Below are 13626 nucleotides of genomic sequence, written 5' to 3'. Positions count from 1 at the left end.
TATGAAGAAAATTATAAGACAAGCCATTGATGAAAGAAATTAAAGATGATACAAACAGATGGAGAGATATACCATGTTCTTGGATTGGAAGAATCACCATTGTGAAAATGACTATACTACCCAAAGCAATCTACAGATTCAATGCAATCCCTATCAAATTACCAGTGGCATTTTTTACAGAACTAGAACAAAAAATCTTAAAATTTGTATGGAGACACAAAAGACCCCCAATAGCCAAAGCAGTCTTGAAGGAAAAAAACGGAGCTGGAGGAGTCAGACTCCCTGACTTCAGACTACACTACAAAGCTATAGTAATCAAGACAATATGGTACTGGCACAAAAACAGAAATACAGATCAATGGAACAGGATAGAAAGCCCAGAGATAAACCCACGCACCTATGGTCAACTAATCTATGACAAAGGAGGCAAGAATATATAATGGCAAAAAGACAGTCTCTTCAATAAGTGGTGCTGGGAACACTGGACAGCTACATGTAAAAGAATGAAATTAGAACACTCCCAACACCATACACAAAAATAAACTCAAAATGGATTAGAGACCTAAATGTAAGACTGGACACTATAAAACTCTTAGAGGAAAACACAGGAAGAACACTCTTTGACATAAATCACAGCAAGATCTTTTTTGATCCACCTCCCAGAGTAATGGAAATAAAAACAAAAATAAACAAATGGGACCTAATGAAACGTAAAAGCTTTTGCAAAGCAAAGGAAACTACAAAGAAGACAAAAAGACAACCCTCAGAATTGGAGAAAATATCTGCAAACGAATCAGTGGACAAAGGATTAATCTCCAAAATATATAAACAGCTCATGCAGCTCAATATTAAAAAAACAAACATCGCAATCAAAAAATGAGCAGAAGACCTAAACAGACATTTCTCCAAAGAAGATATACAGATTGCCAAGAAGCACATGAAAGGATGCTGAACATCACTAATTATTAGACAAATGCAAATCGAAACTACAATGAGGTGCCACCTCACACCAGTCAGATGGGAATCGTCAGAAAATCTACACAACAAATCCTGGAGAGGGTGTGGAGAAAAGGGAATCCTCCCGCACTGTTGGTGGGAATGTAAACTGATACAGCCACTATGGAGAACAGTATGGAGGTTCCTTAAAAAACTAAAAACAGAATAACCATATGATCCAGCAATCCTACTGGGCATATACCCAGCGAAAACCATAAAAAACCTTAAAAAACTAAAAACAGAATAACCATATGACCCAGCAATCCTACTGGGCATATACCCAGAGAAAACCATAATTCAAAAAGACACATGCACCCCAATCTTCACTGCAGCACTATTTACAATACCCAGGTCATGGAAGCAACCTAAATGCCCATCAACAGACGAATGGATAAAGAAGACGTGGTACATATATACAGTGGAATATCAGCCATAAAAACGAACGAAATTGGGTCATTTGTAGAGATGTGGATGGATCTAGGGATTGTCATACAGAGTGAAGTAAGTCAAAAAGAGAAAAACAAATATTGTATATTAACGCATACATGTGGAACATAGAAAAATGGTACAGATGAACCGGTTTGCAGGGCAGAAATAGAGACAAAGATGCAGAGAACAAACATATGGACACCAAGGGGGGAAGGCGGGTGGTGGTGGGATGAATTGGGTGACTGGGATTGACATGTATACACTGATGTGTATAAAATGGATGACTAATAAGAACCTGCTGTATAAAAACATAAATAAAATAAAATTCAAAAATTCAAAAAAAAGAAAATATTATCCTAAGACTCATACTATGGCCACAAGACTTCATATACCAAGCCCAGTTCTCAATCAAAAATAACCAGGAGGGCTTCCCTGGTGGCGCAGTGGTTGAGATTCCGCCTGCCAATGAGGGGACACGGGTTCGTGCCCCGGTCTGGGAAGATCCCACATGCCGCGGAGCGGCTGGGCCCGTGAGCCATGGCCTCTGAGCCTGTGCGTCCGGAGCCTGTGCTCCGCAGCGGGAGAGGCCACAACAGTGAGAGGCCCGTGCACAGCGAGAAAAAAAAAAAAAAAAAAAAAAATCCCACACGGAGCAACGGAGATCCCACGTGCAGGCAAATAAATAAATAAATAAACAAATAAGTAAATAAAACTAAAGGCATTTGTGTCTAGGCTTTATCTGCCTAGGTGTCTGGATCAGACCCTGGAAAGAGGGTAAAACAGCTATAAAGGCTACCAACGTGATGATTTTTGACTGAGAATATGGACTGTGGATTAGACAGCGTTTTTATCAACATCAAATGTTCTGAATTAGATAATTACAAGAGAACCTCCTCCTTAGGAGATGAACACTGGCGTACTCAGGGGCGGATGGTCACAAGGCCTGCAACTCACTCTAAAATGAGTCAGCAAAAATAACGTGTGTATGTATGCGTGTGTATATATACATGTGCAATGTGTGTGCACACATACACACACATACACGAAGAGAAAGAAATCAAACGTGGCGAAATGTTAACAACTGGTGAATCTCAGTGAAGGGAACGTGAGTTTTCACTGTACCGTAATTGCAACTTTCCCATAAATTAGAAAAGTTTCACACTAAAAATGTGAAAAGAACATTTAATGGGACGAGTCCCTTGATGTAGCACGATGTTCCCAGGAATGCTGGCCCGAGAGGTGAGCTGACAAGCACTCAAGGACACACAGGTAGGCGAGGATGCCCGGGGCGGAGTGGTCTGTAACCGTGAAACCCGGACGCTGGGTGGGCCCGCGGCTCCGCCTGGTGCTGCCTGCGGTTCAGGACAGCAGCGGGACAGCAGAGCCGGCTGAGTCCCAGGGCGCTCGAGACTCTGCACTAAATGCTCACCCTCTCCATCCCCCAACATCCTCGGCTCTCGGACACACCCGAGGGGAGCACAGGCCTCGCGAGGCCAGCACAAGGAGTGAACGGGCCTCCACCCGTCCAGTGTTCAGCCTGGTCCCTGCTGCTCTGCACAGCAGCAAGTCTAAGTTAAGAATCATATATGACACTACAACGATGCGAGGTCCCGGCAATACCCGTCACACACTGGGAGCAAGCTTTCTGTAAACAATAAAAGGCACACTGCCATCCGGCCCCAGGCCATTCTGCTCCCACAGAAACGGCCGACGATGACCACCAGGCAGCCATTAAATAAAGGGTCCTGGAACGCTCTGCTCATCAGCAAAAGAGGTACACTGTAAGGCAACAGGCACTGGGTGCTCCAAACTCTACACTTGTTTAAAGATTTCTTTTTTCTTTTGAGGTGGACCATTTTTAAAGTCTTTACTGAATTTGTTACAATTTTGCTTCTTCTTATGTGTTTTGGTTTTTCGGCTGCGAGGCATGTGGGATCCTAGCTCCCTGACCAGGGATCGAACCCGTACCCACGACACTGGAAGGCGAAGTTCTAACCATTTTACGCCAGGAAAGTCCAGTACACTTCTTTAAAAGTGTATGTTTTATACATATTTTTTGCTAGAAAAATATTTACCGAAACGTTAACGGTGTTTATCACCACGGGACAGGTTACGAGCATTGTTTTTTTTTCTTCCTTTCTGCTTTCTTCCAAAATGCCCACGATAAAGCACGTAATTAACTCTGATAACGTAAAACAGGTTAACTTTAAAAGATGAAGACGGTGAGGGCGGGGCGGGGGAGCCAGTCAGCAGGGCTGGACGCTAACGAGGGAGGACAAGGGCCAGGGCTGAGGCTGCCGGCAGGACCTGCGGCGCAGCCGGGGTGAGGGGAGGCCCGCGAGACCCCTCTCGGGAAGCAACAGCCGCCGCGGGGCGAGGCAGGGCTGCGGGCAGGCATGCTTGGACGGGCAGACGGGCGGCCTTCCGGTCCAGGAGCCCGGACGGAAGTACAGCGAGAGGTGGCTCAAGGCCACATACCACAGTTGCCCTTAAAAAGGAGACACACACCTCTCACGCGGAAGCAGGAGGAAGGATGGGATGGAAACAAGGTGATGGGGGGAAACACACTGACGACAGTAGCAGTCGGCATTTACACGGAACGGTGCGCCATCTGTCCGCGGTGAACAGTGAATTCACGGTGGAACTGGGGTTTGAACCCACCACTCACCTGAGAAGAGGCTTTCTACACTAAGTGGTGACCACACAGTTCTCAAGCGAGTCTGAAACGTGTACTCCAGCAGAAAAGCACAAAATGCACAAAGGAGGAGGATTTAGAGACGGGAGGCAACCGGATGTAATCGTCGTAGCTCAGAGACGAGAGGCCAGCCCAGGAGCGTGACAACGCAGACGGAGAAGAAGGGCAGATAAAATGTTAGCAAGAGGTTGTGTGACTGTTTAGGACGCCCATACCTAAAACATGGGATGAAAAGAAGGGCTCTGACTCCTGATTCAAAGGAACTACAAGCCGTGTTACTGATGAGTAACATCCCCTCCATTCTCTGATGGTGATGCCAGCCGCAACACTATCACCAGCAAGACCCAGAAAGCTGAATAACACACATTTCAGGCTCCCACCAGGTGGGTTCATGTTTCGGAGGGCCTGAAACTTACACATTTTCAGTGGCCCTCTTAAAAAAAGAAAGTACAGAAATGTAAAGTCAATAAAGAAAAGTGAGAGTAAAGGGGCCCTCTGCTAGCTTCTCAGGCAAATCTTTCTCTGGGATCTTGTCACTGAGGTTAATGAAACAACCTGGCCGGCCAGCCAGCCCTGCCTCTGCAGCAGAAGCCAACAGGCCAGGGCCCGGCCATGGGGTGGCGCCACCCGGTGGCCACTGTGCTCTGGAACCCCTTCTGCGGGCCCACCCAGGAGCCCAGGCAGGGAGGGCACCGGCACCGAAGAGCTGGAGCTCCACCTTGCCCCTCCCCACCCGCCAGGACGAAGGGCTGGGGGGACAGCAGCCCACTGCCCACTGCCCCACCCTGGGCACTTCCTAGGGCCCAGCATCGTGGGGCAGGAGTAACCGCGTTGCTCTTTACAGAGAGCAACTCAGGGAGCAGCGAGACATCACTTCTTACGCTCCGGTTCACACCCTGCTGTGAAACAGAGACAGCAAGCAACAGTCTTATTCAGAGCCCAAAGGGACTACTACGAAGCGTTAAGAGCCCCAACTTCACTCCAACATTGTTGAAGCTGCTGTAACTTGGCAGCAAAAGTTTTTTGGAGGTAAACTTCTCGAAAGAAAAAAATACAGTCATATGTATTCAAATTCAGCTTCCCCAAGAACTGAGCAAGATGTTAACAGGTGTTACACAAAAAGTTCTGTGAGCAAATACATTTGTGAAACACTCCACTAAGCAAAGGTTTCTTCATTGCAGGACTTCTCAGAGCCTTTATTACTCTGCAACCTTCCAAGTGGGGATATGGTGCGAAAAGGACTCCGAATGCATTTGGCCACAGAAGTCTTGTTTCACATACTAGCTACGAGATTCATGCTCCAGGAACACACTTTGGAAAATATCCTTCTAAATCCTAAGACAAGGCATCTACAGACGCCCAGAGCGTTATTTTACGAGACATGCAAAATCTTCAAAATGAGTTTTTTCAATTTAATACCAAGTTATTTTTTCAATGTAAGGCCACATCAAATAACCTAACAAAGTTGCTTTCAACTTTCCTCCAAGACTGAGAATAAGCGTGTTCCCATCACCACTTCTATTCAATGCTGTACGGAAAGTCAGTGAAATAAGTCAACTGAAAATAAAAAGCATAAGAACTGAGGGACAACTGTGATTATTCACAGGTGTCATGACTGGGTGTAGAAAAAAACCTAACAGAATCCACAAACAAATTATTAAAATTAATTAAGTAATTAGGCAAGATAACGGGATACAAGGTCCACATACAAAACCCACTGTATTTCCATATATGGAAACAAGTAGAAAACAAAATTTACAGCAGATACTGTTCACGTTAAAACCGAAACCATCACCTACCATGAAAGGTGTGTGAGACCGCTACAGAGAACCCTACAGAACATCACTGAGAGCAATTACAGAAGATGTAAGTAAGGGGACAGAGCAGTTCCACGGATTAGAAGACTTAGTATTGTGAGGATATCAATTATCCCCCCAAATGATGTATGGATTCCAATTTGCAGTCTCTAGCTTATCCAGATCCATCTTACCTTTCAAGTTTTCAAATTTTGTCACTGTAGATCTAGGAAACACTTCCTTATAACTAACAATGCCCTGATGTCCAGTTAATGTTAAATCACTTGCTCACATGCTGCCCTCAACAGACACCACGAACAGCACACTCCATACAGAAGCCTTTGCTGAAGACTTGAGATCACTTTAGTCTGTTCTTCATCTTTAAACCTGCTCTAACAAGTACTGTTTTCCAAATCAACCTCTTACTAACTTTCATCTAAGCACAAAATTCTATCACTCCTGTTTAACTGTGGACATAATACAGATCTAAGGCCCAGTCACTGACGTGACCCCAAAGTTCTGCAAGGCCACATCCATGTATGCTCGTGGATATCACACATCAGTGGTCCTCAGCCCGGCTGAACACCAGATCCCGCAGAAGCTGTAGAAAACCACACCGATGCCTTGGTTCATCCAGACCAGAGGCAGGAGAATCCCGAGGGGTGGCCCACCAGCCTCCGGCACTTTTTACAAGCTCCCAGCTCAATCTCACGTGTCTCCAGGCTAAGGCCTGTGCTGTGGACAGCAAGAGGGACAGGCACACAGATAGACAGACACACTTCTTTTTAAAACCAACAACTTACTTCCTTCTGGGTTTGGTGCAGAAAGAATGATGCTGTGGTTTTTCTTTACTTCTTCAACATACTGAGCTATTTTAGCTATACTGTTTCTGATCTCCTCAACCTAGGAGAGAGGGAGAGAAAGTCATCACCACTGCGGCAAATGCACATCTGCAACCACTTTCCATTACCCAGAAAGAGAAGGATAAAAGAGGAAGAAAATAAGTGAATAATTACCACATAAAGAAACAACAACCTTTTCCCATTCATTTAATTTAAAAAATAAAGGGAAATGCGCCATATTAAAATAGCTACCTATGGCTAAGGCAATATCAGCCACCGGGAAGACCTTGCTGGTTGTAAGAAGTTTTACAATCAAGACCCAGTATTACCACAGATGATGGCAGCCAGAGGCATCTACTACCAACGCCAGGTCTCCGTGCAGTCAAGAAGGGAGCTCACCCTGCAGCAGAGGCCGACCATCATATTCTCATGCGGGGAGGTACTGACAGCTGATAAGACCAAGCCTTCCTAGTCATGATTTTTTGCCTCTGATAGTCTAAAGTATTCACTACTTGTCTCAAAATGTAACGTATTCATTAGCAAGATCTGCCCAGATGGATTCATAACAAGTGTGGCAGGCTGAATACTGTCCCCCAAAATGTCCAGGTCCTGGCCCCTGGGACCTTGGATGGTTACCTTATATGGCAAAGGGAACTGCAGATGTGACTGAAACAAAGGGTCTTGAGATGGGGAGATACAATCCCGGAGCCCCCGGTGGGCCCTCAGTATGACCCCAAGGGTACTTGTAAGAGGGAAGTGGATGGAGATGGGACGAGAGAAGGCGGCCACGCGACACCAGTGAAGCACAATGGTCTGCTGCCGGCCTGGCAGGCGGAGGGGCACCAGGCGTGCAGCTCGAGAGGTGGGGAAGGCAGGGCAGCGGGCTCTGCCCGGAGCTCCTGGGGCGTGCGGTCCTGCTGGCAATGTGGCTTCATCCCGGCGGGACCAGCCTGGACTTCCGGCTTCCAGGGATGAAGACAGTATATCTGTGCTGTTTGCAGCCACTCAGTGTGTGCGGCCCTAGGAAACTGAGCACAACTTCTCCATCTGAACGATGAGGAAAACCCTAAAGCCCATCAGCAGGGGTCTCGTTAGGTTACATTACGGAACTCTAACAAAAGATACGAAAACACCTCCAGGATATATTACCAAGTTAAAAACACGCTGAAAAAAAAATTACCCACAAGGTGCAGGACGACACGTATACATGTTAGCAACGATGCAAGGAAGAGGTCAAAATAAGCAGAGATTAACCTGCAGATGTTAACATTTACATGAAAAAACACTGGGATGTCTAAATAAGAAACTAAGAAAAGGGTCACCTTCCGAGGGGAGAGGTGAGGAAACCAGCAGATGAAGACAGGAGTGCGGGCGAGGCTTCTCGTGCGAGTGCATCCTCTCCCACCATCCTGATTTCTGAGCAACGGGGACGCACATCCCAGTGGGGAGGTGAGATGCCAGCATGAGGAGCCCTACGGACTAGAGCAGCTCTTGTGTGTTTGGTCTCAGCGCCTCTTTAATCCTGAAAGTTACGGAAGACCCCAAAGAGTTTTGGCTCACGTAGGCTGTAGCTCGCTTCGGATAATTCCCATAGTGGAGAAACAGCTCCGACATGCGTTAATTCACTGAAGACAGTTAATTACAAGCCCACAACATGCCATGGTGGATGTCCACGTTCTCATCCTCAGAATGTCACCTACGGGGCAAAAGGCACCTCGCAGGTGTGATGAGTTAAGAGTCGAGATGGGAGATTACCCTGGATTATCTGGGTTGTTCCAGTGTAACCACAAGAGTCCTTATAAAACAGAAGCCGACAGGACCAAACTTAGAAAAAAGCGACGTGACAGGAGAAGCAGAGGCTGCGGTGAGGTGCCCGACGCTGGGGAAAAGGGCCCCGAGCCAAGGACTCAGGTGCCCCCAGAAGCTGGAGAAGGCAGGATGCAGCCTCTCCCCGCCGGCCCTGCAGGAGGGCGCGGCCCTGCCGGCACCTTGACGAGAGCCCCAGTGGCTCGTTTCAGCTTCGGACCTCTGTAGCTGTCAGGCTCTAAGTGTATGTTGGGTTTAGCCACTACGGTTGTGGTAATTTGTTACACCAGCAGTAGGAAATTAATACAGATGTTAATACCAATAACCTATTTTTATGGAAAAAGCAGAATTCCCTCCCCCCCAAATCAGTGAAAGCACGAGCACTGATCTACATTTCTCTGCAAATCTAATTTCTAGCTTAACGGAAGGCATCTTGATTCTGATACCTGCTTCTGTGTTTAGTCTGCTGCCGTATCACACACTTGATGTAGCCTCTGGGAAACTCCCCCATTGTCCATTCATGACAGAGTGAGAGGAAAGAGGTAAACATCTTGGTATTTTTATGAAAATCGTTACCAGCCACACGAACTCATTGGAAAGGCCTTGGGGACCCCAGGGACACTGGGACCAAGCCCCACAGCACATTTTGAAAACCAAAGTTTTAGAGGAGAGTTGAACACAGAATTCTACTTGCATAGAGCAGTGAACGGCTATTTCATTAGGCCTGGGTGTTATTTCCATTTATTTACAGTCAATTTGTACAGAACTTCATACACTTCACATACTTATAATTTAATTAATCATGTAAAAACAGTACACAGAATTAAAACGGCATCTTTTAAAATTTTTGCTACTTTATCATGCAGGCTTCAACACAAATGACGACTTTGGGGTTTTAGTGCACAGATCTACACTTCAACGAGGCATCATTAAAGCAGCATTTCTAAAATAAATTCAGTAGCACACATCTGTCACAAAGTAGGAGAGACACAGTTTTACCTCTTGGAGGGTTCTGCAGTACGCATGCCACTAGTATCTGTGCAGCAGAAGTCCCAGCGTGGTCCAAAAAGAAAACCGCTGGACCACCGACTCGGGACCAGGAGGGAAGCGCCACCGTCGCTGTGGCACCAGGTCCACCAGGTCCATTTGCGTCTGCGAAGCACATCACGCAGGGGTCCCCCCCCCCCCCCCCCCCGCCAACTACAAACCACCTTCGCAGAGAGGAGATTCCTGGCCGCTCATTACAGCACTATGCTAGTCTTCAGCAAACACTGGCCACGTGCAAAATTCCTACCTTTTGCAATGTTCTATGTGATATGTAAGATCTGAGTGCCATTTTCTAAGAAAAGAGTTTGTATTAACAAACATCATTTGCTTCTCTATCTAAGAAGTCATTTCACAGAAATTAACTGTAAAATAAATCAACCATTTAACAAATGAAACTGGAACTTACGTTACAATCGATGGCCCTCAAACCTCCCTAACACGAGTCACCCGTTTCTGTCTGCAGCTCTGAGACGCCCACAGCCGGAATGGGTTGGCGCTAAGTTACTACAGCTTAATGACTGAGTGATTTACATAATCCTTCTAGAAAGTACAACAACATTTAATGCTGGGAGATTCTTAAAATAAGAAATATGTTTTTCTGGAGAACTGGTACGGAAGAATTAAGCATCTAGGTACAGGGGGTAAAATCAGAGAAGTAGTGATTTTACAAAGTGCGCAGGTAAGCTCAAGACAGTAAAGAGTCTCATTTCCAAAGTGAAAGCCGGAAATCCACCGTCTTAACTCTTTTGTACCTTAAAGTAAGTTCCTGTAGCTAATGATTTAATTTCATGTTTTTTCCATTAGAGAAGAACTAACATAAATGCTTGAAACCCAATGAACAGGTTCTTACACTAGGTATTCAATAAATTCTGACTGGATCTGGAAAACTGATAACTTCTAAAGTTATCTTAGATAACTTCTAAGATATTTTTTATTAACATATTACATATTTTCGAATCCACGTATTGATAGACCGGTTTAGACTGTCAACAGATTTGAGTTAACTGAAACTTGTAGACGAGATTCAACATAATCAAAACAAGTCCTGAAAATGAAGCTTTCATCATTAAAAAATGAACCCGTTTCTTTTCTTCATATGTAACAAAGTCAAAATATTTGTTCTCTGACTCAATTTCAAAAATTTTAAATTATGCAAAATTTGATCAGCTATAACTTAGGGTTAACAATTTAAACATGACGCCAGCCTAGAAACAGCCCTGGGGGGCTAAGAGGGAGAGGGAAAGGCCTCGCAGGGAAGCCCGAAGGAACGGACAGGTGTGAGGTCAGCTCCAAGGGCGCGGGCCCACACGCAGACAGCCCAGAGAAAGGCCGTGCTGCCTGAGAGCAACGGCAGAGCAGAGCTGCCACAATCGTACCTCTGCTTACGGATCGGACCTCTCAGGACAGAAGCCCATATGACCTAGAGACCGGTATTCTGAAACGTGGAAAACTTCTCAGGAGAGGAATTTAAAATTCAATCAAAGCGTTTAGGAAATACACAACGTGAGCTCTTTGATATGCGGGACTCACTGCCATTCTGCAGGAGGAAAGCAAGGGAAGCCTCGCTGTGTGTACTGCACACCTGACCACCAGCTGAGGGGCAGCACCGCCCCCAGGCCTTCCCCTCCCCGGGACCAAACCGCCCCGAGTCTGGAGAACACCGCTGGCCATGGGTGCAGCAGCATCTCCCCGGGGCCTTCCCATGCTCTGAGGACGCGGCCCTGGAGCAGCACGCCCGCCGGGCCAGCACCCCAGCCTGCGGGCATCAGTCTCCGCATGTGCCCTCCACACCCACGATCACCATTCTCAACCCCCCCCCCCACCAAGTCCCTCACCAAGAAGAATGTTTTCCTAGCACTAAAAAGTCTAGAGAACGTTTGCAATTCAAACACCAACTTTTAAAAATATTAGTTAGGGTATTATTTCAAATATGACAAGTGCACAGTTACATTAGTTTAACTGTTTAAAGAAAACAAGTCCGTCTGGGTTTCATTAAACGGCTCTTACCTGATGGAAGAAATCATCCATAAAATGGTCCTTTTCAATAACAACAGTTGTGTCTCCATCATCATGTTTCCTACACTAAAATGGAAAAATATAAAATGTAAAATTCTGGTTTTAAAAATTTTCACATAGACACAGTGAACTGAAAGACAAGAGCAGTTCGGTACCTACAGGATCCCAATTCGCTAAGAGCACCAAAGTGTAACGACTCCGACGTGTGCCAGAGCCGCACCAGGCCACAGCCAAGGCAGGCAGACTGGGCTGCACGCCCTGAGCAGCAGCCACGTCCTGGGGAAACGATGGCGAGATCTCTCAGAACTGAGAGACGCAGAATCACCCATGCTGAGTACGTCCACTTAACACAGGCCAGGTTTATCCTCAACAAGTGAAACTGCTTACATTGCTCACTCTCTAGAAAGATTGAAAATACTGATACCACCAGCTCACTTTTCAGGACTACGTAATAATCTTCAAGGAACTATCACGTATGTTAGCTGGTGCTTACCAATTTTCCCTGCGTGAGTAACTCCCAGTCACGGCCACACTCATAATCAAGGAACACTTTACCAAGGAAAGACTCAGTAGCGAAGACCTGAGTAAGTAACACGGAGGAAGAAAGCAACTGACCGCTGGGAAGACCCAGGATAACACCGTACTTTACAAGTCATCCATAAAAGCGTCCTTTTCAGCAACAACAGTTGTGTCTCCATCATCATGTTTCCTACACTAAAATGGAAAAATATAAAACGTAAAATTCTGGTTTTAAAATTTTTCACGTAGACACAAACAGGTACCATCAGTTTAAAATAACACTGAAGAATAAAGAATGAGGAGATGTTATTCTAGACCAATGGGTCTCCAACTTGAGGGGCATCAGCTCCGCCTAGAGGGCTGAGTCTCTGACTCAGAGGGGCTGGGGTGAGGCAGTCCATGCACTCGTGACTGTCCTAGAACGTCGGGAACATCGTCACATTCTAAGTTCTAAGTGATGCTGCCGGGCTGGGTTCCCCACCCCTTGAGGGAGGCAGAAGAACCTAACGCTGGAAAGTCTCTCCTGGGAAGAAAGCGACCTCCGTCTACAGCCATGGGGGACAGGAGACAACGTCAGAACCCGGGACCTGGTACCGGAATCACAGTGTTTGTCAAGGACGTGTTACACAGCATCCACCAGCGAGAGCTGGGGACTCGGGAGGAAAAAGGAAATACACCTGCCAGAATACAGAGGAGGGAACTGTTAGGAACTGTCTCCCGAAGGACATGCAGGGTGAGTCAGCTCAGCTCAAACCCTGCGAGAGCCGAGGCGGCCAGATTTCGGGGATTCTCTCAACCCTCGTGAAATCAGAGTCTTTAACCACGGAAAGTCAGAAGTGTGGCTCTACTGATCTACAACCCAGAAATAATGTGGAAACAAAATTCCACTAAATTTATCTAGGAAAACAGCTACAAAATTTAATAAATGTGTCAAGAAAGCACAATGCAGCCTCCCCCTGCACCCACCCAGGGCCCTCACTAAGGCAAATCGATGTGGCCTAAAAATCAACAATAATCTCTCACCACCCCAGGGAAGGCTTCGGCACCTGCCTTACCCCAGGGCCTCCTCGAGGAGACAATCCAGGACGGCAAGGGAGAAGAGGCGTGCTCCTCTACGGGAGGCGCGAGCTCCCTCACACAACGGGCTTTTACGAGAGGACCGTGAACGATATCACCAGGCGACACCTCGCGCTGGGGCAGCCGTGGGGCAGTCTCGGAGGGAAAAGCAGAGACCCACCTACGCAGGACTCCGGCAGAAGCTCCCTCAGCTGCGGGCCGGAGGCCCCCCGGCACCTCTCAGAGCTGAGGGACCCTGCTCTCACAGGCGCCAGCTGCGGGGAAAGATGCCTGCAGTCAGGCAACACTGCCACTGCAAACGTCTCATGTGAGCTCTGCTAACAGGGCGAGCACTATGGGTTCAACCGTGCCCCCTAAACACAGATGTTGCAAACCCCCAGGACCTCAGCCTGGGACCCATATT

General features: G+C 46.7%; 1 protein-coding gene across 5 annotated transcripts in view; it reads right to left on the bottom strand.

The window, feature by feature from the left end:
- STX2 (syntaxin 2) overlaps positions 1–13626 on the bottom strand; it is a 45648-nt gene that overhangs the window by 19551 nt on the left and 12471 nt on the right. For 3 of the 5 annotated variants that reach the window (XM_033836711.2, XM_019942294.3, XM_019942304.3), the window contains exons 2-3: positions 11619–11693; positions 6720–6819 (exon numbers count right to left, since the gene is read on the bottom strand). In XM_033836711.2, coding sequence (XP_033692602.1) covers positions 6720–6819; positions 11619–11693 — 175 coding nt within the window. Of the gene's footprint in view, positions 1–6719; positions 6820–11618; positions 11694–12120; positions 12193–12242; positions 12342–13626 lie in introns of those variants that run through there. The other 2 variants (XM_073789919.1, XM_073789920.1) reach the window with 2 other exon arrangements.

This window comes from Tursiops truncatus, chromosome 13 (assembly GCF_011762595.2).
Source record: "Tursiops truncatus isolate mTurTru1 chromosome 13, mTurTru1.mat.Y, whole genome shotgun sequence".
In the NCBI taxonomy this organism is placed as follows: domain Eukaryota; kingdom Metazoa; phylum Chordata; class Mammalia; order Artiodactyla; family Delphinidae; genus Tursiops; species Tursiops truncatus.
Note: the sequence above shows the minus strand (reverse complement) of the source record. Positions and strands in the feature narration are given on the sequence as shown.